At 50.6% G+C, this 26,774-nt stretch overlaps 2 protein-coding genes across 5 annotated transcripts in view; one reads left to right on the top strand and one right to left on the bottom strand.

The window, feature by feature from the left end:
- Nucleotides 1-91: 91 nt before the first annotated feature.
- MAP4K1 (mitogen-activated protein kinase kinase kinase kinase 1) lies at nt 92-19,891 on the top strand. The gene is made up of 32 exons (XM_066349286.1): nt 92-207; nt 898-1,023; nt 1,195-1,252; nt 1,370-1,460; nt 2,182-2,246; nt 5,208-5,263; nt 5,355-5,402; nt 5,577-5,619; nt 5,712-5,784; nt 6,212-6,343; nt 6,747-6,809; nt 6,910-6,991; nt 7,459-7,575; nt 7,808-7,886; nt 8,363-8,421; nt 8,507-8,550; nt 8,632-8,676; nt 9,840-9,882; nt 10,285-10,447; nt 10,524-10,606; nt 10,941-11,025; nt 11,895-11,971; nt 12,064-12,124; nt 12,853-12,961; nt 13,051-13,109; nt 13,311-13,414; nt 13,904-14,078; nt 14,350-14,412; nt 14,617-14,706; nt 14,790-14,860; nt 15,429-15,484; nt 19,724-19,891. The coding sequence occupies exons 1-32, from the start codon at nt 184-186 to the stop codon at nt 19,791-19,793; spliced, it is 2,514 nt and encodes an 837-aa protein (XP_066205383.1). The 5' UTR covers nt 92-183; the 3' UTR covers nt 19,794-19,891.
- Nucleotides 19,892-19,987: 96 nt separating this feature from the next.
- The window catches only part of RYR1 (ryanodine receptor 1), a 130,456-nt gene continuing 123,669 nt past the window's right edge, over nt 19,988-26,774 (bottom strand). For all 4 annotated transcript variants that reach the window (XM_066348706.1, XM_066348709.1, XM_066348707.1 and 1 more), the window contains 10 exons: nt 25,365-25,407; nt 24,119-24,249; nt 23,952-24,012; nt 23,426-23,572; nt 23,082-23,216; nt 21,227-21,383; nt 20,779-20,843; nt 20,599-20,699; nt 20,368-20,419; nt 19,988-20,227 (listed from right to left, as the gene is read on the bottom strand). In XM_066348706.1, coding sequence (XP_066204803.1) covers nt 20,132-20,227; nt 20,368-20,419; nt 20,599-20,699; nt 20,779-20,843; nt 21,227-21,383; nt 23,082-23,216; nt 23,426-23,572; nt 23,952-24,012; nt 24,119-24,249; nt 25,365-25,407 — 988 coding nt within the window. In that variant the 3' untranslated portion in view covers nt 19,988-20,131. The remainder of the gene's footprint in view (nt 20,228-20,367; nt 20,420-20,598; nt 20,700-20,778; nt 20,844-21,226; nt 21,384-23,081; nt 23,217-23,425; nt 23,573-23,951; nt 24,013-24,118; nt 24,250-25,364; nt 25,408-26,774) is intronic.

Below are 26,774 nucleotides of genomic sequence, written 5' to 3'. Positions count from 1 at the left end.
ATTGACCTCACAAAACTGTTGGAATGCACGTAGTCACCCTCCCTTTCGGCCATGGCCCAAGCTCCAAGGGCCTCATTCCCCCAAGCCTGGGCCCCTGAGGCGGGATCCTGACCTCTGTAGTTTCAAGTCTTGAAATTGGTCTCCACCCTCACTCCAGAACTAGGGGCCCGCGAAGTGGTTGTGATGATCATCCTGGCAGGGGCAGGGGTAAGGGGCTCCTGGATCACGCAGAATTGCACCCAGTTCGCAGATTTGTGGATGTTGTGGGTGAAGGCGAGTGCTCATGTGTGCCGTCATTATTATGTGAGTACAGAGTCTGCACAGTGCAGGAATAAATGCACAGGCATGTGTCATATGTGGAGATATGCGCTCTGGATACGCCCACATGTGTGCACATGGGTATCTAGGCATGTAGACGTCGACTGGTCTGCGCACCGCACAGGAGGGTTCCACCAAGTCATGTCTGTGCCCAAAGTAAACAGTAATGTACACTGAATGGCCCATCTTTATGCAGACCTGCCGTCTCTGGGTTGTGACCAAACCCTCAAGCGGAGGTTCAACTGTGGTTTTTAGTTTTCCTCCACAGAATGGGGGAAGGGGTACTGAGGTACCTACCGGGTCACACTTACCATAGTTTGCATTTGATTTACATTCAGCCCAGGGCCGTGAAGGTGGAAAGGGGTCCCCTGGGTCCCAAGGCAAGCTGCCCTTCACAGGCTGTCGGGGACCCAGGGGATAAGGGGTGGAGCCGGCTGCACAGCTCCGCGCTGGGGCAGGAAACGAGAGTGGGGAAGGGGGAGGCCACAGCCGGTGCAGGCAAGGCGGGTGCTGGGCTTGTGGGGAGGGAGGGAGGTGCCAGCCCTTGAGCCCTGAGGCCCTGCTGGCCCCTGGGCGCAGGCCCAACTCCTGCTCAGGCTCCCAGGAATGGACCTCGTGGACCCCGACATCTTTAATAGGGACCCCAGAGACCACTACGACCTGCTGCAGCGACTGGGTGGCGGCACCTATGGAGAAGTCTTCAAGGTGAGGACCCCCCTCCTTCTTCTCCAACACCCTCCAACCAGTGAAGGTGAAATTAAAGAAGGGAAGAGGATGAGAGAGGGTCCCAGTCCTTGGCGTTGGGTCAAGGATGCTGAAGAGGATTCAGGGGAATGGAGCCAGCCTGACTGAATGACTGAACTTCCCTTTTACAAGGCTAGAGACAAGGTGACGGGAGACCTGGTGGCATTGAAGATGGTGAAGATGGAGCCTGGTGAGGAGAGGACAGACGAGCTCCTTCCCCACACTCATACCCCCACTTCCTATGGCTCTGGGATTGCCCTCATAGTCCTTCCCTACAGTTGACTTTTTCTCCTGCCCCTCCTTGCAGATGATGATGTTTCCACACTTCAGAAGGAAATCCTCATCTTGAAAACTTGCCGGCATGCCAACATCGTGGCCTACCATGGGAGTTATCTCTGGTGATGAGCCATTAGGCCTGCCCTGGGACCCAGCCCAGCCCCTACCCCAGGACCCCTCTTCCTGTTCAGGGTACCCCCTAATTTGATCTCTGATCTTGGACCCCCATTTTAACTGAGTCATCCGTAACTTGATCCCCAGTCCAAAGTTTCACTTTTCGGACCAGACACCCCCCAATCTAACCTTGAATTCAAAACTCCCATTTCTGATCGGGGTCCCCAAAATTGGTCTCTGCGTAGTAACCAAATCTGAAACTAAGTCCCCTAAAACTAATCTTTCATCATCCTGCCCTATAGGTTCCCCACTTTCACTCTGTTCTTTTAATATGAACCCCCAAATTAATATCCCAGATGCCCCAATAATGATTCTATCCCTGAGAACTGGCACCCTGGGCGTCTGTGTCCCCTCTGAACTTCCTAACCTGTGAGATCTTTGTCCTATCTCTTAAGTTAGCATGGACAGCAGAGAGGCCTTGGGTTAGGAGCCCAAAGACGTGGGTTTGAATCGAGTTGATCCTGAACATACATTTCCTCTTTGAGCCTCAACTTCCCCATCTATAAAATGGAAGTGGGATGATTTCACTCTGTGGGCAAGGGGAGTTAGAGAAATGATACCTGTTGCATTAAAAGTTCAGAACAAGACAGTGAGCCAGGGGCTGTCCAATAAACAATACATCTTCACTGCCATTATCATTATTATTATGATTACTGTTGAACTTTATAGGCTGCAAAAGCTCTGGATCTGCATGGAATTCTGTGGGGCTGGTTCTCTCCAGGACATCTACCAAGGTGAGAGAAAGGGCAAGGGGGTCCTGGCAGCCCCTGCCCCCTCCAGTCCACCCCTCCTGTCTATCTGTGTTTGAATCTCCTGGAACCATTTTTCTGGTCCCTGTTTCACACAGTGAACCCTCCTCTGGGCCTGGGGTTGACCTGGATGATGCTGGGGATACTATGGTGACCATGTGGGCCCTGGGCCCTCCCCTCCAGGACCTGATAGCCCAGTCTTTCTTCATGCAGTGATCCCTCTACTTCTCCTTCTGTGTCTGCATTGTCTCACCAAGGTCTACCATGTTGGAGTATTTCTGCATTTCTCACTTTCTCACTCATAGTAGGTACCCACATTTTTACTGAATGAGTGAATGAATTTCTGATTCTCTCTGAGCCTGCTTTTCACTCTCTTGGAGAATTTGAGGTGGAGTGGAGTAGCCTGTGATTGCCTCTCAACTTTTGATGCTCACTTCTGTCTTTGACCATCTCCCTGTCTCCCTCCACCTCAACACCTCAAGTGTTAGAAAAGAAAGGACTTCATTAAGAAGTCCTCAGGGGGCTGTGGCCTAACCTGTGGTGGCACAGTGGATAAAACATCTACTCGGCCTGACCAGGCGGTGGTGCAGTGGATAGAGCTTCGGTCTGCGATGCAGAGGACCCAGGTTCGGGACCCCGAGCTCGCCAGCTTGAGTGCGGGCTCATCTGGTTTGAGGAAAAAACCCACCAGCTTGAACCCAGGGTCGCTGGCTCCAGCAAGGGGTTACTCGGTCTGCTGAAGGCCCGCGGTCAAGGCACATGTGAGAGAGCAATCAATGAACAACTAAGGTGTTGCAAAGCGCAATGAAAAACTAATGATTGATGCTTCTCATCTCTCTCTGTTCCTGTTTGTCCCTGTCTATCCCTCTCTCTGACTCACTCTCTGTCTCTGTAAAACATAAATAAATAAATAAATAAATAAATAAATAAATAAAACAAAAAAACATCTACCTGGCCTGACCAGGCAGTGGCGCAGTGGATAGTGTCGGCCTGGGACACTGAGGACCCAGGTTTGAAACCGTGAGGTCACTGGCTTGAGCATGGGATCGTAGGCATGACCCTATGGTCACTGGCTTGAGCCAAAAGGTCGCTGGCTTGAGCCCAGCTTCACTGGCTTGAGCAAGGGGTCACTGGCTTGGCTGGAGCCCCCCCAATCAAGGCACATATAAGAAAGCAATCAATGAACAACTAAGGTGCCACAGCTATGACTTGATGCTTCTCATCTCTCTCCCTTCTGTCTGTCCTTGTCTGTCCCTCTCTCTCTCTCTCTCACTAAAAAAACAAACAAACAAACCCAAAAGAGAACGTCGACCTGGAATGCTGAGGTCACCAGTTTGAAGCCGTGGGCTTATCCAGTCAAGACACATAAGGCAGTGGTGCAGTGGATAGAGCATCAGCCTGGGACGCAGAGGACCCAGGTTCGAAACCTTGAGGTCACTGGCTTGAGTGTGGGCTCATCAAGCTTGAGCGCAGGCTCACCAGCTTGAGCATGGGATCGGAGACATGACCCCAAGGTCACTGGCTTGAAACCCTAGGTCACTGGCTAGAGTCCAACATTAAGGGGTCACTAGCTCTGCAGGAGCCCCCCGCTCAAGGCACATATGAGAAAACAATCAGTGAACAAGTACCACAACAAAGAATTGATGCTTCTCATCTCTCTCCCTTCCTGTCTGTCCTTGTCTGTCTGTCTGTTTCTCTCTGTCACTGTCTCTCTCACTAAAACAAAACAAAACAAAAAAAAGAAACAACAAGCAATCTGAACAACTAAAGTGAAGTAACTGAGTTGATACTTCTTGAGCTTCCCCCTCTAAAGAAAAAACAGTAAATAAGATATTTTTTAAAAATGTTTATTTTATTGACTTTAGAGAGAGAAAGGGAGAGAGCAGGAGAGAGACACTAACATCCTTTCCTGTATGTGCCCTGACCAGGGATCAAACCAGCAACTTCTGTGCTTTGGGACACTGCTCTAACCAACTGAGCTAACCAGAGAGGGCAATAAATAAGATCTTTAAAAAAAAAAAGAAAAAGGAAGCCCTCAGGGGAGAAACTGAGGTCCACAGAGAGGAAGTGACTGACACAGCCAGTTTGTCAAACCTGGTCTCTGTCAGCCTCTGTTCCCTCTCCACCATCTGTGTGTCTCTCTTTCTCTCCATATATCTGACCTCCCACTTTTTGGTCTCTGACCATTTTTCTTTCTCTGTCTTAATATAGATCTGTTCCCACTTCTCTGTCTGTCCCTCTACCTTTCCTCATTTTGCAGAGTCCCATCACCCCCTGCTCAGAGCCTTCCCACGGCTTCCATTTCCCTCTGAAGAGCCCACGCTCCTCATTGTGGCCCACTGCACCCTGGAGCTGAACAACCTCCTCTCCTGCCTCACCTCTGCTCCACCCACTTTGCCGCTTTCCAGACCCACCAGGCAGCCTTGCACTCCGTCTCTGCACTGCCTCTTGTTCCCCTCCAAGCAGGACTGCTCACATCTTCATCACCCTCGCGGAGTAGCCTCACTAACCAGCCTGTGCAAATTGTCTTAGCCTTCTCACACGTTTCCTGTTATTCTTTCTTATTTTTTCTAATTATTTATTTGCGTGTTGCAAACTGTATATTTTTCTTTATCTGGTTTACTGTTAGTCTTCCCCACTGGAATATTTTCTCCACGAGGGTAGGGATCTGTCTTTTTCATCCACAGATGTGTCCCCAGTGCCTTATACAGTGCCTGGCACACGACACACAGTAAATTTCTGTTAAATGAATCTCTCCCTCCTGCTTCTGGTTTCCTGCTGTCTCTGTTTGTTGCTGACCACTCTTCTATCTCCCCTCACATTTTTCCCATTCTGTATCCCCCTCCTCACATGACACCCTCTCAGCCAGTTTAGGCAGGGACCAGGGTCTCCCTGGGCCCGTTTTTCTGGTTGCCAGCCAACACTACACTGGGGTAACTTTTGCAGTGACAGGCTCCCTGTCAGAGCTCCAGATTAGCTACGTCTGCCGGGAAGTGCTCCAGGTAAGAAGAGGCCTGGTGGGTGGGTGGGTGGGTGGGGGTTCTGCTCCAGCCCCCAGGCTCTCACAGCCCCCACATTTACCCCCTCCCCCAGGGACTGGCCTATCTGCACTCACAGAAGAAGATACACCGGGACATCAAGGTGGTCTAGGGGCAGAAAGGTGGTCTTGGTGGGTGGGGGGCCCAGGAGATGAGAGTGGTATTTGGAAGGCTTAGCGTTGTATTGAGCTGTGGGGAGGGGGAGGGGCCAAGGGCGGAGGCAGTGTTGGGCTAGGGGTGGTAGTCTCTGACAGCTCCTAATCCCTCCTATTCTCAGGGAGCCAACATCCTCATCAATGACTCTGGGGAGGTCAGACTGGGTGAGTGTGGCTGGGGGTTGAAGAGGCAGACTGACCAGGGGCCTGAGGGTACGGAGGACCCCAGGTCATTATGTCTCTCCTTCTGCCTCCAGCTGACTTTGGTATCTCGGCCCAAATCGGGGCAACGCTGGCTCGACGGCTCTCTTTCATTGGGACACCCTACTGGTGAGGGAGGCCTGGCAGGCAGCTAGGGGTGGAGTGAGGGGCAGCTTTTCCAACCTCAGTCTCTGGAACTCTTCTGGCTTCTTCTGCCAGCGTCTGCCTTGCTCTATTCTATCTTCGCTTCAGCTCTCTCGAGTTTTGCCTTTAGCTACATCTCCTGGGCCCCTCTCCACCTGTTTCTCTCAGTTTTTGTATTTATTGACTTTTATCCTAATCTCTTTGTCTCTCCCTATCTGTCCATTCTTTTTTATGTCTGCATGTGGCTCTCTCTCTCTCGCTCCCCATCTGTCTGTTTCTTATCTTTATTCCTGTCTCTTTCTTTCCATCTTTCTGATTCTCTCTGCATCTGGCTCTTTCTACCCCCATTCTCCTCTCTCGCTCCTCCCCCTCCTTATGTCACCCCTGGCTCTCTGAGGGTCTCTGCCCCCAGGATGGCTCCAGAAGTGGCGGCTGTGGCCCTGAAGGGGGGATACAACGAGCTGTGTGACATCTGGTCCCTGGGCATCACAGCTATTGAACTAGCTGAGCTACAGCCACCACTCTTTGATGTGCACCCTCTCAGGTAGGCAGTGTGGCTGGTCCCCCTGGGCCCAGAGACCCCACCCAACCATGACCCTAAACACCCTTGCTTCCGCATGTCAAGATCCTCCTTGTCAAGACCTCCTTTCCTCTGAGCTGAGTCTGAGGCCCCCAAACATCCCCTCCACCGAGAAAGCCTTTTCTTCAGCTCTCCACACCTGAAACCCTCAACTCAGGGGTCCCCATCTTGAGCCCCCCTCTGTGACTAACCTAGCTCTACAGTGTGATATATGGTGTCCCCTGAAAGTAGCATCCCAGTGTGTAGTAAAGCCTAGTTCTCATTCTCGTTCTATTCCTCACTTGCTCTCCGCTGACTTCAGTGCTACTGGGGGCTCCTCTGACCCCTATTGGGAGTCTGAACTCATGTTCTTTCCTTACTCTTCTAGAGTTCTCTTCCTCATGACTAAGAGTGGCTACCAACCTCCCCGGCTAAAGGAGAAAGGCAAATGGTAAGGGAAGGTGAGGCGAGGGAGGGCAGAGCCAGGACTGATGGTCTGATGGGAAAGTCTCTGGTCCCCTCACTCCAGAACTTGGCTTTTTCTTCCCAAGGTCGGCTGCCTTCCACAACTTTGTCAAAGTCACTCTCACCAAGAGCCCCAAGAAAAGACCCGGTGCCACCAAGATGCTCAGTGTAAACCTTCTCTCCCTGAAACTCTCCCGACTCTCACCCAGTATCTCCCAGGGCCATACGGCTCCCTAGAACATTGATGGTTTAGTTCCACAGAACCACATGGTCCTCTCAAAAGCCCCTGATCTCTCAAAATTCCCCAGGACCCCCTCCAACTTATACCCCAGACCCTTTTCCAAAATATCTTGAGTTGTTAAAACTCATAAATTAAAACAACAACAAAAACTCCATAAATTCCCAAGGGCCTTAAGACCCATTCTTGAGTGTACTCTGGAATGGAATTCTCTGAGCCCCTTACTGGGATCCCTACATTCTTCTAATACCTCACACTACTCAGAATTCCTCGGTCTTCTGCCAGTTCCCCAGTTTCCTGGCTTCTCCTTCCGTTCCCCTAGATAGATTCTCAAGCCCCTGTCCCTACCTCTCCCTCCACATCAGCCCTCTGTTGACACCCTTCTCACCTCCTCCAGCACCAACTGGTATCCCAGCCTGGGCTACACAGAGGCCTGATCCTAGACCTCCTTGACAAACTGAGGAACCCAGGGAAAGGGGCCCTCGCCGGCGAGATTGAAGATGAGGAGCCCGAGGTGAAGAGTTTGGGCTGACAAAATCACAGGAACCTCCCAGCCTTTGCTCAGGCTATGCCCCTGCCTGCAGTGCCTTCCTGCTGCCTCTCTTAGAAGGAAAAAGGGGAGGAGGGGGCTTGTCACAGGGCTGGGGGGCACAGAGGTTATGGAAGAGTCAAGGACTCTAGGCTGGGCACACAGGGCGGTGGGGGTGCTGGAGGCAGTAGCCTGATGCAACCGCTGCTCTGCCCAGCCACCCCCTGCTGTCCCTCGGCGGATCAGATCCACTCACCGATCCAGTTCGCTGGGGATTCCAGATGCAGATTGCTGTCGTGAGTAGAGCAATCTTAGAGACATTTGACCCTATAACAGATCCCCATTCACCCCCACATCCCTCACCACTTCCAAACAGACCCTCTGAGACTCCCATCACCATCTGACCCACAAGAGAGCCCAGAGAACCTCACCACTACCTGACCTACAAGGTGACTCTAGAGGCCCAACTTCTCTGGCCTGCAAACAGATCCCATCGGACTTCCTGTTACCACCCTGACCTCCAAAGATACCTCAGAAATATGAGACTCCTGATACCCAAATGGAACTGAAAATGAACATTTTATCACTACTTGAGCCCCACATCCCTAATCCCAAACCCTGACCCCCAAATGAGACCTTTGTAAACAGATCCCTCCCTTTAAGGGCCAGCTCAAACCCTAAGATGCCAACCCCAAAATCCTCAATTTGACTCTATTTCTAAATCTAGCTCCCCAGCTCACTGTGTGTTACCTCACACCCCCCAAACTTCCAGGGCGACACATGGAATTCAGGAAGCTCAGAGGAATGGAGTCCAGACCTGCAACTGATACTGTGAGATGCCCTTTCCCCACCCTGCTGGCCCCAGACACCCTTCCCTTCCCTTAGGCCGCTGCTGACCCTTTACTCTCCCCAACAGGCTCGCTTAAAGCCCCCTGAAGACTTCAGGAGCAGCAGCCCTAGGTCAGGGATTCTCAGGCTGGGAGGGGAGGGAGCTAGAAAATGTGTGGGAACCACCTGAGGCTCATGCCTGTCGCTCCTCAGGAGGCACCTGTCGGAGTCTGATGATGACTACGACGACGTGGACATGTAAGAGGCTGGGTCCTCAGCGCCTCAGGCCCTCACCCAGGCCCTGCCATCCTACAACCCCCTCCCCCTGTTGCTTCCACTTTGACTGCACCCTCAGCCCCTGCTCATCCCTGGCCCCTGATTGGGCCCTCAATGCAGCCCCTATCTTTCATCCTCAAATATGACCTCAAGCTGACCCCCCATCCCATCTCCCTCTCCTTCCTCCCCAACACCTGTTCCCCAACCCCACCCAACATCAACCTCTCACCTTCCTTCACCTCAGATCCCTGACCCCCAGCCCCTCCCCCACTCCAGTCCCCACCTTCCTTCTGTCTTCTAGAATTTTGACCTGACTCCCAACTTCAGCCTCCACCTGCCCTCAACCCCCAGTATGTCCTTCTGCTCCAACCTGAACTCTCTCCCCATCTGTCCCGTTCAGCCCTGGACACTCCGCCGCGTTCCAGGTCCTAGCTCCTCCCAGATGTTGCTCCAAACCCCACACCGCAACTGTAGCCCCAACCCTTAATCACAGGCCTTCATATTTCCCCATCTCATGAAACCTCAGACTGAGTTTTGGCCCCTGGGTATTTCCCCCATGCTACACCCTGGGCCCCAGACCCCAACCCTGCGCCCAGCAGTCAGCCCCAGCCTGCAGGCCCACTGTCAGACCCAGGGACCACATCGTGTCTGTAATGGGCTCACAGGCGTGACAGGCACCATGTGGAAACCTGAGCCCCTGGAGCTCAGATGATCTGTGTTGCTAGGTGGCCATGAAGATTTAAACTTGATGCCTTGTCCACAGTTGTCTTCAAGAGTTGCTGTTGCTACTGTCATCATGGTTATTAATTAGCCTTTTTTTAAAAGACTTTATTCAGTTTTCAGAGAAGAGGGGGGAGAGGGAGGGAGAGAGAGAGAGAGAGAAGGGGAAGGAGCAGGAAGCATCAACTCCCATATGTGCCTTGACCAGGCAAGCCCAGGGTTTCGAACTGGCGACCTCAGTGTTCCAGGCTGACACTTTATCCCCCTGCGCCACCACAGGTCAGGCAGTTACTAATTAGTCTTTTAGTCCTCAGCTCCAGCACAGACAAGTCACACCGGACTCTTCTGAGTTCAGACTTCCAGCCCTAACTACCCCATCCTTGTTCCCCACACCCCCACCTGCTAACCCTGTCTTTGTGTTTCAGCCCCACACTTGCAGAAGACATCCCTCCCCCACTGCCCCCCAAGGTGAGGTCCTGGGCCGGAACTAGGAGGCTGTGGCCAGGAGGCCGGGGCTCTTAGGTGCTGGGATACTGGGTGTTCCACGGCTGAAGTCTGGGAGATAGGACGATGAGCACACTGTGCTATGGAAGCAGCATCCCTGAACCTATAGGGATGTGATTCAAAATATTTAGTCTGAATGGACACTGGTTAGTAGCAGGAGCACCAGCACCAATTAATCCTTTAGTTGCTGGAGTGTGTTGATATGGGCAGGGGGGAGAGGGAAGACTAGAGTGGTGGTAGGACATTGTGGGAAGGGTCAGGGCTATGATTAAATTTCAGTTTTAGCTGAGGCAGGGCTGGGGTGGTAGGTGCCTTCTCTCTGAGATCATCTAATGTACTACTCACCCACCTTCTCTGTCTCCAAAGCCCAAGTTCCGATCTCCATCGGACGAGGGTCCCGAGGGGCCTGGGGAGGAGGGACATCTGAGCCCAGGGGTGCTGGTCCGGTGTGCCAGTGGGCCTCCCCCACGCACCCCCCATCTTGGGCCTCCCCCAGCCATCCGAAGCCCCCATCTAACTGCCCATTCAGGTAATGGGACAGGCTAGGGTGGGAGGTGGGCAGGGGAGGCGGCTTTGGGGGTTGATTTACCCCCAACCTGTCTCAGAACCCTCCCTCTGGAACCCTGCCTCCCGGGAGTCTGATCAGCCCCCACAGCTGCCCCCCAAGAAGGAAAAGATGAAGAGAAAGGTAAGGCCAGCTATGCTGAGGACTCACATGTCTAGATGGGACCGGGGATGTGGGTAGGGTGGGGGTGGGAAGACTTATGATATCAGGTGACATTTGTGTTCCTTTGCCATACATTGTTCTTATGTCTTTATGTGGTGTAAATCTTTACTGACAGAGGTAGATATTATTCCCCATTTCACAGAGTGAAAACTGAGGCAGGCCTGCCAAGGTCATAAACCTTTGAGGAGGCAAAGGCAGAATCTGAACCCTTGCTTCAGAGTCCTAACCACTGCACCTTCCTGTCCACTCCTCCCTTTTGCTGGATCTCCTGCTCTGCTTCCTGTGGCCTGCTTAGGGATGTGCCCTTCTTATAAAGTTGTTCAATGGCTGCCCCCTCCGGATCCACTGCACAGCTGCCTGGACGCACCCCTCCACCAAGGGTGGGCATTCATGAGAGTCACAGAGAGCACGGGGGGGATGGGGAGGGACGCCAGTGAGAGGTACAAAGGCAGGGACCAGGGAGGGTCTTGATAGGGTGGGGAGTGGCAAAGCTGAGGCAGAAACAGAGCCTAGAGCTACCGTGAAGTTTGGGGGTCAGAGATGGATAGTGTGAAGAAGAGTTTGAGAGTGAAAACTAGGAAAATCAGGGCTTGAAGGCCACAAGTATCACATAGAGAAGAAAGGTCAAAGTTTGGGGTATAAGATGGGGGTAGTTGAACCCCATTAGCTTCAGTTGGAGATTAATGGTAGAGAGACTAAGTCAGCATTTTGGGTTCAGCAGTTTTAGGGATTAGAATATAGCAGAAAGGGATGGAATTTAGGGATCAAAGATGTGAAGTCAAGGTCAGTGAGAGGTAAATGTTAAACCAGCAGCTTAGAGTTTGGGGAGTGTCATACTGGACAGAAAAAAAAGCCATATTTAGGGGGGTCTGAGTTTGAGGATCAATGTCAAGATAGGATTAGCCATCAGGGACCAGAACTAGGGAGGTACAGAACTTAGAAAGCTATTTGGAGAGGCATGTCTAATGTTTGTGTCAGTACTGAGGGGACAAAGGGTCAGGATTTGTTGGTCAGAGATGGAAGAACCACCAGAATGTGGAAAATTAAAATGAGACTAGTTTGAAGGACTGGGTAAGGGTTTCAGTTCAGATTTGAGGAAACAGACTGGGAATGTTGTGGTGGGGGTGAGAGTTAGAGAACTGAGGGTCAGGGCTAGGGAGAGTGCCAGTGTTTAGGATCAGATAAGTTGGCGTCTGGGAGATCCCCCAGGATGAGGCGGGTTCCACTTACTTTGTATCTTTCTCCCCAGACCAGCACCTAATCCTAGGGGCAGAGGAAGGCATTTTCATCTTGAATCGGAATGATCAGGAAGCCACGCTGGAGATGGTGAGGGACAGCACCCAGGGTGGGCGGAGGGCCGGGGCTGGAGTTGGGGAGAGCTGGGGTCTTACAGGAGCCATCTACCCCATTCTCTGCAGCTCTTTCCTAGCCGGACTACTTGGGTATACTCGATCGACAATGTCCTCATGTCTCTCTCAGGTCTGACTGTGGGGGTGTGGGAGGGGTGGGCATAGCTGATAAAAGCCTGGGCTCCTCCTTTGCAGAGCATGAGGTTCAAGTCCCAGTCACTCTTTTCCTTGGGGCAGCAGACTTCTGCTGCCCGAGTCTCAGTTTTTCCATCTATTAAATGGGGCTCACAATAGCCTCACCTCTCAAGTCAATTTTGAGGGAATTTCTACAATATGTTAGTCTTTACCCTTTTTTGATGTTCAGATGACAATTGGAACTTACCCCACATTATTAAAATAGAGTGAGGAAGTTATAGATTAAAATTTTGTGTCATTGTTTTATGTAACATTTTATGTAAAAGAATTTCCAATTTGTAGAGAAACTCCAAGCCAAGTAGGATTCATGAGCTATCTATGATGACAACCTTTAAGAGTTTCTAGATAGGTTTCTTGCTAAGCTTTGTAATGTGTATAACTTCATCTGATTAGTTAAGTCATATAGTCTCTTATGTAGCTATAAGCACCAAACTGCAAGGAACATATTTCTTTTACTTACCACTGTTCACCAGTGCAAACAGTGCTTGGCCTACAGGGGTGTTTAAAACATGTTATGTGAAAAATAATAAATGAAAAGTGCTTAAGGCTCGAAGGCTTGGGGATTTCAGACAAAACGATGGGGCCAAGTGAAGGTACAGGAAAGGTGGGAGTGTTCAATGTCCTATAACTGCCTGCTTCCCCCTATATATACACACACTGCAGGAAAGACTCCCCACCTGTATTCTCATAGCATCCTGGGCCTGCTGGAAAGGAAAGAAACCAGAGCAGGAAGCCCCATCTCTCACATTAGTCCCCACCGACTACTGGCAAGGTACCAGCCCGCAATGGCACCATAGACACCCCCCCCACCCCGCTATCTCCCCTTTCTGCCTGCCTCCCATTCCTACCTACCTTCTGCAGAAAGAACATGGTCTCCACCAAGATCCAGGACACCAAAGGCTGCCGGGCGTGCTGCGTCGGTAAAAGAGAACCCCCTCGGGAGGGGAGGGGCAGAGAAAGGTTGGACTGGGCCAGGGGCGGGGCTAGGCTGGGCTGCCTGCACCCGAGCGGTTTGCAGAGTTAAGGCAGGGTATCCAGAACCCAAGGAAAGATGTGTGGCCTTTTGGGGCACGGGAAAGGGGAGAGAGAATTGGTCCTAATATATCTTTACCCATCCCCAGCGGAGGGTGCGAGCTCCGGGGGCCCATTCCTGTGCGGGGCATTGGAGACCTCCGTGGTCCTGCTTCAGTGGTACCAGCCTATGAACAAGTTCCTACTGATCCGGGTAGGGGACTGTAGAGGCTGGCGTCTGTGGAGAGTTCCGTAAACCCCACTTCCATTCGAGGCCTGGTTCCGATCTCCCCCAAGTTTCTGCCCACCTACTGTCGAAGCTGAAGGCTTCCGTTTCTGAGAGTTTACTAATCCTTAAAAGCTCTGCCCCTCACCCCTGGCTCAATTATTCCGAACGTCCCTGTGCCCCTCCCCACTTCAGGTCCCTAAGGAGACCCCTTTCAAATCCTCCGAGACTCGGAGACTTTGCTGCCTTTGAGGCCACGCCGCTAGGGGAGCCTTTCTGTCCCCAGGACATGCCCCCAAACAGAAACCACGACGCCTCTGAGGGCTTCATCCCTGAAGTTCCTAGATTGCCACCTCCCAAGACTGAGGCCCACGAAATACTTGAGGAGCCCCAAGCCCAGAGTCCTTTAAGGCCCTGCCCCTCTCAGGCCCTGCCCCAAGCCTCCTCTGAGCCCGCTCCACCCCGTGCGCCCCGCAGCAGGTGCTGTTCCCGCTCCCCACGCCCCTGCCAGTGTTCGCGCTGCTGACAGGGCCAGGCTCCGAGCTGCCCGCCGTGTGTATCGGCGTGAGCCCCGGGCGGCTGGCGAAGTCGGTTCTTTTCCACACCGTGCGCTTCGGCGCGCTCTCCTGCTGGCTGGGCGAGATGAGCACCAGTGAGTGGGACCGGGCCTCGCTGGGGCGGGGCTGATGGGAGGGGCGGGTCTGGGGGCGGGGCTTAGCCTGAGGCCGAATTAGGACGGGGATTGCACCTGGCGTGGAGTCGGGGCGGGGAGAAAGGCGGGTATGTGCCGTCGGGGAGCGATGACCCGGCGAAATGGCCTTGGATGAGCCGGGTTTGGCCTACTTGCTTAGAAGTAGAGAAGGTGCCCAGGATGAAGGCGGAATGCGGCGGCATTGGTCCTTGAATCCCTTCCTCTCAAACAGAGCACAAAGGACCAGTACAGGTGACTCAGGTAGAGGAAGACAAGGTGATGGTGTTGATGGACGGTAAGGACGCTCCTCTCCACCCCCACCCCCTGCCCCGCTTTGTTTCTGGCTCTCCACGCTCCAGACCCTGTGCCTCTCAGAAATGCTGAGTCCCTCCAGGGCTTCCCCGCCCTGCTTTGCTTCTCACACTGAATTTATTGTCCAGTTTCTCCGTAACTAACCTTCTAAGCCCCGCTCTTAAAGCTCACTCTTTACCGCCTCTAGGATCACTGAAGCTGGTGACTCCAGAGGGGGCCCCAGTTCGGGGGCTTCGAACCCCGGAGATACCTATGACCGAAGCTGTGGAGGCTGTGGGTATGTGCAGGGGTGGAAGAGCCCAGGGTTCAGAGTGGAGGCTCAAGTGGTACCAAAGGGTAACAGGCACTGTTTTCTCCTAGCTATGGTCGGGGGGCAGCTCCAGGCCTTCTGGAAGCATGGAGTGCAGGTGTGGGCTCTAGGCTCTGACCAGGTAAGCTCCTCTGCCCTAAGACCCACAACCTGCCCCTCCCACCTCAGTCATGTCAGTCATGAGATGGCCTGGGAGAACTGAGTCAGGGTGTGAGTCCTGGAGGAGAAGCTTCCTCCAGTCTCAGTTCAGACAGGTCCCCTTCTCTACTCCCGGGTCTCTTGGGTCCAGAGCTCATTCCAGGCCCTGTCTGACCTTGTGCAAGGGACTTTGCTTCTCTCTGAGCCTCAGTCTCCTAACTGTAAAATAGGGGTCACTATGGAGATATGTGGGTGGTTAAGAGCATGGACCAGACTGCCTGGGCTGGAATCACCTTAGGCGATTCAACCTTCCTGTGCCTTACTTTCCTCACCTGGAAGATGAGGCAAAATGATGCTTAGCTGATAGAACTCTATGTATCCGACCCTGCCCTTCCATGTTTGTATTTCTTTGATCTTCATGATCACCTATCAGATAGGTACTATGATTTCAGAGGTTAGTAATCTGAGGCACAGGGCAGTTAAATAACTTGCTTGAGGTCACACAGCTGATGGGTGGTATTCTAGATACTAACACACACCTTCTCCCCCAGCTGCTTCAGGAGCTAAGAGACCCCACCCTCACCTTCCGTCTGCTTGGATCCCCCAGGTATGAACTTGGTGTCCCCAGCCACCTGAATCTTTGACCTGGACATTCTCTCAGCTGGTCCCCCTGTTTCTTTCTTTCTTTCTTTTTTTTAATACAGGGACAGAGATAGAGTCAGAGAGAGGGATAGATAGGAACAGACAGACAGGAATGGAGAGAGATGAGAAGCATCAATCATCAGTTTTTTGTTTTGATACCTTAATTGTTAATTGATTGCTTTCTCATATGTGCCTTGACCATGGGCCTTCAGCAGACTGAGTAAGCCCTTGCTCGAGCCAGCGACCTTGGGTCCAAGCTGATGAGCTTTTGCTCAAGCCAGATGAGCCCGCACTCAAGCTGGCGACCTCGGGGTCTTGAACCTGGGTCCTCCGCATCCCTGTCCGACGCTCTATCCACTGCGCCACCACCTGGTCAGGCTGGTCCCCCTCTTTCCATCTCTACCCCGACTATATTCTATTTCTTACACACCCCTTCACCTAAACTCCCTAGCTGTTAACTTTTTAAAATAAAAATTAATTTAAAATTTAAAAAAATTATTTACTGCTTCTAGAGAGAAAGAAAGAGAGAGATTTGTTGTTTCACTTCCTTATTCATTCAGTGGTTGATTCTTGTATGTGCCCTGACTGGGGATTGAACCCACAACCTTGGCATATCAGGAAGATGGTCCAACCACCTGAGTTACCTGGCCAAGGATGATGTTAACTTTTTTTTTATGTTAACTTTTTAAAACCACATTTGCTTTAGCTTTCTCATATATATAAATAACTTTTTTCTGACTATGTGGGTGTGAATTGCAGACATGATGCCCACTTATCCCTAAATTCTTTAGTGTATCTTTACTAAATCAAGCAAGGACATGCTTTTACAAACCACAATGCAGCTGTCAAAATTGGGAAAGTATATATATGGAGACAGCGCTACCTTCTAATCCACACAACCATTCAAGTCTCACTAGTTGTCCTTCTTAATAACCAAAACAAAGAAATTTACTTTTCCTGGCCCAGGATACAATCTAGAAGGAGTCATGGTTCTTTAGTCTTCAGCCTGGAACAATTCTGCAGACTTTGCTTTTCATGACTGTGACACTTTTGAAGATTACAGGATAGTTGGTTTATGGAATGTCCTTCAATTGCATTTGAGGTTTCCAGGTTAGGCATTTTGGGCAGGAATATCACTGAAGTGATGGTGTGTCCTTCTCACTGCATCATATCAGGAGGCACATGTCAGTTTGTTTCATTACTGGCGATGTTATCTTTGATCACTTGGTCAAGGTGTGTAGTCAGCCATGTTTCTCCAGTATAAACTACTCTTTTTTCCTTTTTGTTAATAAGTAGCCCCCCGCCCCGCCGCCACTTATTCACTTGGGATATGTTCCAAGACCCACAGTCCTGACACTGCAGATACTACCAAGCCATATATATATATATATATATATATATATATATATATATATTATTGTTTTTTCATATATATACATATATATACCTATGATAAAGTTTTTTATTTATTTATTTATTTTTTAATTTTAATTTTAATTTTTTTTTCTGAACTGGAAACAGGGAGACAGTCAGACAGACTCCCGCATGCGCCCGACCGGGATCCACCCGGCACGCCCACCAGGGGCGATGCTCTGCCCACCAGGGGGCGATGCTTTGCCCCTCCGGGGCATCGCTCTGCCGCGACCAGAGCCACTCTAGCGCCTGGGGCAGAGGCCAAGGAGCCATCCCCAGCGCCCGGGCCATCTTTGCTCCAATGGAGCCTTGGCTGCGGGAGGGGAAGAGAGAGACAGAGAGGAAGGAGGGGGGGTGGGGGGTGGAGAAGCAAATGGGCGCTTCTCCTATGTGCCCTGGCCGGGAATCGAACCGGGTCCCCCGCACGCCAGGCCAACACTCTACCGCTGAGCCAACCAGCCAGGGCAAAGTTTTTTATTTTTTAAGACTATTCCTTTTTAGAGAGAGGAGAGAGAGAGAAGGAGGGGAGCAGGAAGCATCAACTCCCTTATGTACCTTTGACCAGGCAAGCCCAGGGTCTTGAACTAGCAACTTTAGCATTCCAGATCAATGCTTTATAATAAAGTTTAATTTATAAATTAGGCACAGGAAGAGATCAATCATACTAATAACTAATAGAACAATTATAGTAATATATGATAAAAGTTATGTGAATATGGCCTCTCTTTCAAAGTATCTAATTGTATTATACTCCCCTTTTTCTTTTTCCTTTTTTTTTTTTTTTTTGAGAGGAGGGTACAGTGAGACACTCCCGCATGTGCCCCGACCAGGATCCACCCAGCAACCCCAATCTGTGGCCAGTGCTCAAATCAACCAAGCTATCTTTAGCGCCCAAGGTTGATGCACTGGGAGCAACTGAGCTATCCTCAGTGGGCAGGCTGACACTTGAACAAATTGAGCCACTGGCTGTGGGAGGGGAAGAGGGAAGAGAAGAGAAGCAGATGGTTGCTTCTCATGTGTGCCCTGACCTGGGATGTCCATATGCCAGGCCAGCACTTTATCCACTGAACTGACTGGCCAGGGCCCTCATCCTTTGTCTCAAGAGGGATGATTTACATTCTGGGCAGGACAGAGTAGGATGGCACAAAATTTAATACTTAGAATGATATGCAATTTAAAACTTATGAATTGTTTATTTCTGGAAATTTTCCATTCAATATTTTTGGACTGTGGTTGACCTCGGGTAACTGACAGCTTGGAAAGCAAAACTGCAGATGTTGGGAGGATAGACTACTCACTACTGTATCTTTTTTGGCAGTTTTTTGAGACTGTGTAAATATACTTTTTCCATTAGGTTTTCAATACTAGTTTTTTGGGATGTTTGTTTTGTGAGAGAGAGAGACATGCAGACAGACAGGAAGGGAGAGAGGTGAGAAGCATCAACTCGTAGGTGCAGCACTTTTAGTTGTTCATTGATTGCTTCTCATATGTGCCTTGACCAGGGGGCTTAGCTAAGCCAGTGACCCCTTGCTCAAGCCAGCGACCTTGGGTTTCAAGCCAGTGATCCTGGGATCATGTTGATGATCTTACACTCAAGCCAGGGACCCCGCACTCAAGCCAGATGAGCCCAAGCTCAAGCTGGCGACCTCAGGGTTTCAAACCTGGGACCTCAGCATCCCAGGTTGACTCTCTATCCACTGCACCACCACCAATCAGGCTCTACTGATCATTTTTTTGCCTGAATCTACTATTATTAGGGTGGTTACTAAATGGTGAACTTTTTTTTATTTCTATCATTCCTTCTACTTTTATTAGTTGGCATTCTACCTTAGGAAAAGGCTGTCCCTTCTCCATTTATTTGCGTATGTGTGTATGTATATATTTCAGCATAGTCTCATCAATTTTCATTTTATTCTATGAGTTACTGTATTCCCTGCATGTATAAGACACACCCTTTTCCAAAAAATTTGGGGTCTAAAAACTGGGTGCGTCTTTGACAGTGGTTGTAGATTTTTTTACTTGCATTTCCTGCTTTTTTGCGCTTGTTTTTATGCTCATTGTTGAAGACAGTGATTCATCATCAGACACAGATGAGGACAAGCTAATGGATGGGAGTTTTGACAGTGATGAGGAGTTGCATGAATTTTATGATGAATAAAAGTTGAGTTCAATAAATTTATGTAATACTTTTTTTTTCAAATTTCGGGTCCCAAAATTAAGGTGCTTTTTATACATGGGAGCATCTTATACATGGGGAAATATGGTATATGTAATCTGTTACTATCATTTTTTATTTTGAGGCACAAATACTCCCAGATTTAGCCAGTGAGAGTTCCTTCAAGGATCTCCTGTGACCTTTTGACATGCCAGAGGGGTCTTTTAAATTTAAAATATTCCTGTGGCTTCCAGATAAATACCCAACTCTGGCCCCAGTCCACAAGACCATGACTTCTGCAGCCAAAGCCAAAACACTTTTCTCTGACCTTTCACCAGGTTCCCTCCCAAGCCCAGGGCGAGCCTTGTTCAGCCCTACCATCCGTTCCTTGGAGGCACCTCGGCTGACCCCTGGGGCTGGGTGTCCCTGCTGTGTGCCCCGTGCTTCTTTGCATGCATGTAATTCACTGTTTCTTGTTGGTCTCCTGCTCTAGAGTGAGATTCCATGTACAGGGCTCGTGTCTGCTCATGCACTGCTACAGCCCAGCATTATGCTGGTGCAGCTTCTATTAATTCCTTTGTGAATGAATGAATGAATGAACAAATGAATGGACTGACTTCTCTCTTCCATCCCCAGGCCTGTGGTGGTGGAAACACGCCCAGCAGATGATCCTACTGCTCCCAGCAACCTCTACATCCAGGAATGAGTCCCTGGGGGGTATTAGGAACCACTCCGTGCACTCCCCTTCTCAATGGGCATACATTAGTGGCCATGGCATGCCTCTTTATCCCAATAAACATGACTTCAGCCTCTGCTGTCATCTTGTTTTTCTGGGGTTGGGGTAGGGCAGAATCCCTGGATGCCCTCCCCCCTAAATATCAACAATCCAACACAGTGGTGTCAGGGGTGTAGCACAGATTTTATTTCTCCAGTACATAGTCACCCTCCTCCAGGAGCCTTGTGGGGAGGGGTCTGGGGGCTAAGCGGCTTGCTGTGAGAATAAGGCACTTGACGTGGTGAGATGAAGGGCCAGCGGGGGGCGACTCAGCTAAGCTGGTCCTCGTACTGCTTGCGGAAACAATCGCCAGCTGGGAAGAAGTCCCAGCATCTCTCTTGGTACATCTTCCACACATAAGACTCCTAGGGTTGGGGGATGGGGAGGTTTGGTCATATCTTCAAACGCTTGATATAGATATGAGCTTTTTACTGCCACCTGCTGGTTGACCTTATATTAAAACGCCATGTCCTTGCCCACTGTTCTCCCATTAACACTCCCTTACCTGACCCGTGTGTTCTGTCTCATCCTTGTTTATTAGGTACATCAGGAAAAACCTGGGGATGGGAGCAGTAGACAGGTCAGGACCATCCTTACCTTCTCCTGATTGGCTAGCTGGGAATCCAGCCACACAGACACCACATCCGTTTTCCTAACTGGCCAAGACCCAGTATCTACCCCCTGGCTCTGATGTCAACACCCTCTCCTACTGATTGGCCACCGGGCCCACACTTACATATAATTGGCCAGGTTGTGCTCCTCGAGTGTGTGGGTCTCAAACCCGTGGGGTGTGGTATCAAAGTAATCACTGCCAATGCCACAGATGAAGCACTTGGTCTGTGGGTGGTGAGAGACATCAGAGTCAGGCCCATTTGACTCTCTGGGGCCCCATAATCCCATCTCAGACAAGACCCACCTCCATATCTTCCTTCACTTGTTCTTGTTGGTCTCGGAGTTCACCAAAAGCATCAATGATCAGACCTGGGGTGACAAGACACAAGTCAGTGCCCAACCCCTAACCCAGTTCTGGCTATCCATCTCTGAGCTACCCATCTCCCTAATCTCACCCTGCTTCCTAAAAATACTAATACCTAGTATTTATTGAGCACTTATTATGAGCCAGACACTTAACACCTATAAATTGACTTAATTCTCACAACAACCATCTGAAAATCATATCATTAATATCTCCACTTTACAGATGGAAAAACCAAGGCCTAGAGAGGTGACTTGCCCAAAGACTTATAGTAGGGAGGGGCAGAGCTAGGATATGGATCCAGGCAGACTGCACCTGGGCCTGCACTCTTGAACTAGCCTGCCTCTAAGAACTGAGCCCCACTCCTACAACCCCCATCAGCACTGACCTTGGATAATGGCCAGCAGGATGACGATGACAAAGAAGAAGAAGGTGATGTCGAAAACCACCCGGTACAGCTCATATTCATCGCCTGCTGGGTCCTCAATCTCATCCCCAATGCCCCCACCAGCTCGGACACCCACGTACATGTGAAACAGGTAACACTGCAGTGAGAGGGTGAGAAGCATACTGATCACACATTTGCTCATTTGGCATTCACAGAGTTCCTACAGGGAGGGCCCTGGGCTGGTGGGGGAGGAGACACAACAGTGACCGAGATAGCCTTGGTCCCTGCCCTCACAGGACTCCAAGCATGGCACCAGATAGTGACAGCCTAGAAATGATCAGGGCTGTGACAGGAAGAGCACAGGAAGAGGGATCAGGGCTGGGGTGAGGGAGGCACAGTGAAGCACAGGGAGGTTTGAAGCTTGAAAGCTTGTGTAAGCAGGCAAAGCTTCCCAGAAGAGGGGACATGTGTGAACTGGAACATGAAGCATGTGGTAGGTGGGAGACAGTGTTGCAGGCAGAGAAAACCACATGTGCTATGTCACCATTAGGGGGAAAAGAATATATTTTGCTCCTGCAAGGAACTGAAAGTGGTTCAGTGAGGCTAAAAAATAGAGATGCTGTAAGAGCAGGGAGAGAAATGAGGTCCAACCAATGGCCAAGGAGGGCTTTCTGTAGGAAGCAGCATTTAAGTGGAAAAAGAGGTGTTAAGTGAGAGGGGTATGTGTGCACACAGGGCCAGAGTGGGAGGCAGAGAGAATGTCAGAAGCAAAGGGCTTGGGTTGGGAGGAAGCACATGGTTCCTGGGGAAGTGAAAGAGGACGAGGCAGCCAGAGAGCAAAAAGCAAGAAAAACTGCGGTTAGACTCAGGCAAAGCTAGCTTTTCCCTGGATTTGTAAACCATGGTGAGGGGATCTGGGTTTATCCACATGGCATTAGGGAACCCCAAGAATGTTTTGTGCAGGGTGGGGGGGTATCTGTCTGGACCTTGGAAAGACTTAACTTGTTCTTTCTGTGTCCCCAGGAAGTGAGAGAGCCCAGTTATCATGGGTAAAACCTAAGGCCAGTGACTGTGATGGAAACAAGGCTACTATGAGTGGCAAGAACAGGTATGGTGAGGTCTCAAATGTCAGGCTGAGGAGCTGTTATCCCGAGAGCATGGTGCCAGATTAGCGGACATCTTCTCAGATAAAAGCCCAAGATAATTCTTTCAACTGTGACCCATACCTCCAGTAGGTTAAACTCAATTAGGTTATGAAACTTTTAATTATAGATAATGATGACAATAGCTGACATTTATGTAATCCTTAACACATGCCAGGCACTATTCTCAGATATTTAAGTCTAAGATGGTCAGGAAGCATCATAGAGTCCTAAAAGCAGCCCAAGGCTATAGGCACTGTGACTATACATCCATTTGACAGATGAGGACCCCAGAGTATGGGGAGGTTGAGTAGCCTGCCCAAAATCACATGGCTCATAAATGGCCAGGACAGTTTGTGTGAGTGCTTTTCCAGTAAAAAACAGCAATAAAGACTCAGATAAGCCCTGGCCAAATAATCACTTGTTTAAAGCATCATCCCAATACACCAAGGTTGCAGGTTCAATCCCTGGTTAGACACTTAAAAAAACTAAATAAATAAAAACTCAGATAATAAATAGTACACTAGTGGCTAACATTTACTGAGCACTGATTGTGTATCTATAATATTCAAAGTACCTTGCAAGCATCAGCTCACTGAACCCTCACAGTAAGTCTGAGGCAGGTACTATTATGAACCCCCTTTACAGATGGGAAAACTAAGAGCCAGCGATGGTCAGTAACTAGCACAAGAGCACTAGGGAAAGGGGCTTACTGTCATCATGTCATCACACTTCATGTCAGGCTCATCCTCATCCTCACTCTTGTTGTAGAACTTGCGGAAGAAGTTGAAGGCCACCACAGTGTACAGGTAAACCACCACTGCCAGGAGGCCTACGGTCATCACCAGCTGGGTACAGGCAGGGACAGGTCAGCTCCATGCTCAGCTTGCCCGTCCCCCATGCCCAACCTTCCCTGTCATTGCCTGGCTTTCCCCTGGGGTCTCATTACCCACACCAACCCTGTCTTGGTGGCCCCGACTTGCCCCTCTACCCCTTACTCAGACTGCCCAGCTGGTCCCTGCCAGGCTCACGGGCCTCTGTTGGGTCCTCTGCACACCTGTTTCCCATTGTGGGTGACAGAGGACAGGATGGTACGCAGTGTCTTGACTCCCATGGCAATGTCCAGGAGGTGGGCAGCAAAGAAGAAGTTGTTGTAGTGTCCCAGCAGGGACATCACCATGTACCAGCCCAAGTACAGGAAAGACTGTGGGCACACAGGGATGGGGGTCAGGGAGCAGGCAGGGATTCGTGGGGAGCACTCTGAGAAACAGGACACGCAGTCGGTCCAGGAATATTTAAGAGGGTTGGGAGTGCTCTGGTTGGGAAGGATTTGGAGGATGGGGATTGCTCAGGGTGAGAAGCCATCCTGGGGAGAATTGGGAACCCTCTGCAGAGGACGTATGGAACTTTAACTGCACCCTGGGCAACAAGGGGCCTTGGGGGTATCAGAGATTGCCCTAGGATCAGAGTTTAACAGGGGCTCAGGAGTCAGTCCCCGTTCAAGGGTACCTGGGGCTGGAGCCACCAATGCTCCTAGGCCCCTTTTCCCGCAGGTCCCTCCCCACCTATGGGCCCCTCCTCACATTGTCTGTGAAGATGACCCCGAACTTCCAGATCTGGTACTTGATGTCGATGGACATGAGCCTGTGTGGGGTGGGGGGAAGAGGGAAGGCAGAGCGATGCCTGAGAGGCAGACCCCGGCCACCTCCCCCGGCTGCCCCAGGCCTGTGAGGGCTCATCCTCGGCTCACCAGGTAAGCAGCCCTGGTGGTGGTTCAGGCTTGCGTTCATTGTGGGCTGTGATCTCCAGCGTAGCCAGATCCATGCCCAGCAGTTCGGCAATCCGCTCCCGCCCATAGATGTCCCCGTGCTTGTCTAGGACCTGCATGGAAGAGCGGAAGAGTGTGGGGATGTGCACACATGGCTGGAGTGGGGAGGGGCCGTAACCAGCATGAGGGTTCTGGGAACACTCAGAGCTTTGTATTAGAAGTTGCTGGTACATTTTTCTAGGGAGAAGGGCCAGAGCCTTCTTTGGATCCTCAGGAGGAGAGTCCAATAGTGATAAAAGTCCAACAAATCCACTAGCCAAATTAATCGGGATAATTTCTTATCATTAGGTAAGTAAGCAAGAAATCATACGCAGTTGAGCCCCCTGGTATCTATAAACTTATCTCCTCCGCTCACTATGCTGCAAACACCGACCTCAATTCCTCAGATACACTCCTACCTCGGGCCTTGTACTGGCTGTTCCGCTGCCTAGGGGTCTTCCTCCATATTTCTACCCGGCTCATTAATTAGCATGCCCTTTCCTGACCACCCTACATGAAAGAGCGACCTCTCTTGGCCAGCACACAGCTCTTCACTGCCTTTTTACTTCCATAGCCCTTATCACCCCTTGAATGCTATAAATGTGTTCATCAACTGTCTTTCCAACTTGAGTATCAGGATTACTGTTGTATTTACTGCTGGATTCCAGGTCCTTATAATGGTTCTTGGCATACAGTAGGTGCTCAATAAACATTTGTTGAGTAAGTGATGGTAACAGCCAACACTTTCCTAGTGTTTTCCTATATGCCAGATACTGCTCACATAATAGGTCATATAATCTTTACAACAACCTTACAGAGTCAGTCTTATTATTACCTCACTCTGAATATGAGGGAAACTGAGGCAAAGAAAGGTTGACAGCTAGGAGTGGAAAAGCAGGTAATCTGGCTCCTGAGATTGTGTGCTTAAAAGAGTATGCCTCACTTCCTTCCTCAAAACTAATATTTATGGAGTGCTTACTCTACGGCAGGCCCTACGCCATGCTCATTACCTGCATCATCTCACTACAGGGAGGCAGGGGTAACTATGCCCAATTCCAGATGGGCAAACTGAGGTGCTCCTGTCCAAGGCTGCACACAAAGCAAGTCCTTGATAGGACTGGGACGGGCTGGTGGCAGCAAGGTGCCCAGCCCAATAGGCCCTGCCACCTCCCTATCCATGCCACCTCACCTTCCGCTTGACAAACTTGTCCCAATAGTTGCTGGGGAAAGACCTGTCAAGAGAGATAGACCGCAAGATGTCAGGGCAGGAGTGAATAGGAGCCCCCAGCCAGGCAAGGGTGGTTTGAAATTCAAATGTCTTTCTTACAGGGGACCCCACTCTCACTTTGGGGCCAGCTCCAAGGACCCAGGCCTGGTGAAGTTTGCTTTAGACCAACCATTACCTCCATTGCTGTCTTTTGCTGGAGCCCAGGAGAGGCAGGGCACTTGCATTCAGAGCCCAGACGTACAAAAAGACCTAGACCTGCACTCAGGTTGGGAGGACTCCCAGCCAGCGGCCTGGCTCTACTCCAGCTCTGGGCACAGTGGTGTGCTTTCTCATAGTTTTATGTAACGTTATTTGGTGATTCTGGCCCTTTACTGACCAGTTTCCTGATATACAAGTTGGTGCCCTAGCACCCTGCAAAGCCGACTAATTCGTGTGTGTGTGTGTGTGTGCGTGTGTGCGTGCGTGTGTGTGTGTGTGTGTGTGTGTGGAGGGGGTGGGGAGGCAGTGGAGAGGGGTGGAGTGGGGTGGAGTGGAGATATATCATGAATCCATGGATTTAGATCTATTTAATGTGTTTCAGTTCATGGAACTTCCTATCCATATTAGTGCTTAAATTGTCCCAGATTTGTCCAGTGGGGTCCCCTTCTAGCTGGTGGCGGGGTCCGTTCAGCATGGTACCATTTTTCATCAAGTACATCCTCATTCTCTGACACAACAGGATAATGTAGGCTTATCTTGCACTTACCTGGCCCATCCCTGAAATCTGCCACTTCTTCAAGGAGCCTGGTTCTTTCTTGTAGGAAATGGTATTTAAAAGTCCAGGTCTTGGGCAGATACTATTTTAAACAGGTGTTTCTCTGTCTTCTTGTTAAGCACGTGTACTCGAGTGTGTGTAAGTTAAATGTGCATTTGATGGTGGAAATGAGAGTGAAGGATGTAATTGGTGTGGCTTCTGTTTCCTCACATCACCCATACTAGGCAGGACCCCATTGTAAAATAACATCCCATCCTTATCCAGGACTCACTGTGCCTCAAAACCTATAGTAACTTGGCCCTGGCCGGTTGGCTCAGCGGTAGAGTGTCAGCCTGGCGTGCGGGGGGGCCCGGGTTCGATTCCCGGCCAGGGCACACAGGAGAAGCGCCCATTTGCTTCTCCACCCCCCCCTTCCTCTCTGTCTCTCTCTACCCCTCCCGCAGCCAAGGCTCCATTGGAGCGGAGATGGCCCGGGCGCTGGGGATGGCTCCTTGGCCTCTGCCCCAGGCGCTAGAGTGGCTCTGGTCGCGGCAGAGTGACGCCCCGGAGGGGCAGAGCATCGCCCCCTGGTGGGCAGAGCGTCGCCCCTGGTGGGCGTGCCGGGTGGATCCCAGTCG

Source organism: Saccopteryx leptura, chromosome 9, assembly GCF_036850995.1.
Source record: "Saccopteryx leptura isolate mSacLep1 chromosome 9, mSacLep1_pri_phased_curated, whole genome shotgun sequence".
Lineage (NCBI taxonomy): Eukaryota > Metazoa > Chordata > Mammalia > Chiroptera > Emballonuridae > Saccopteryx > Saccopteryx leptura.
The sequence above is the reverse complement of the archived record's forward strand: the minus strand, read 5'-3'. Positions and strand labels throughout refer to the sequence as shown.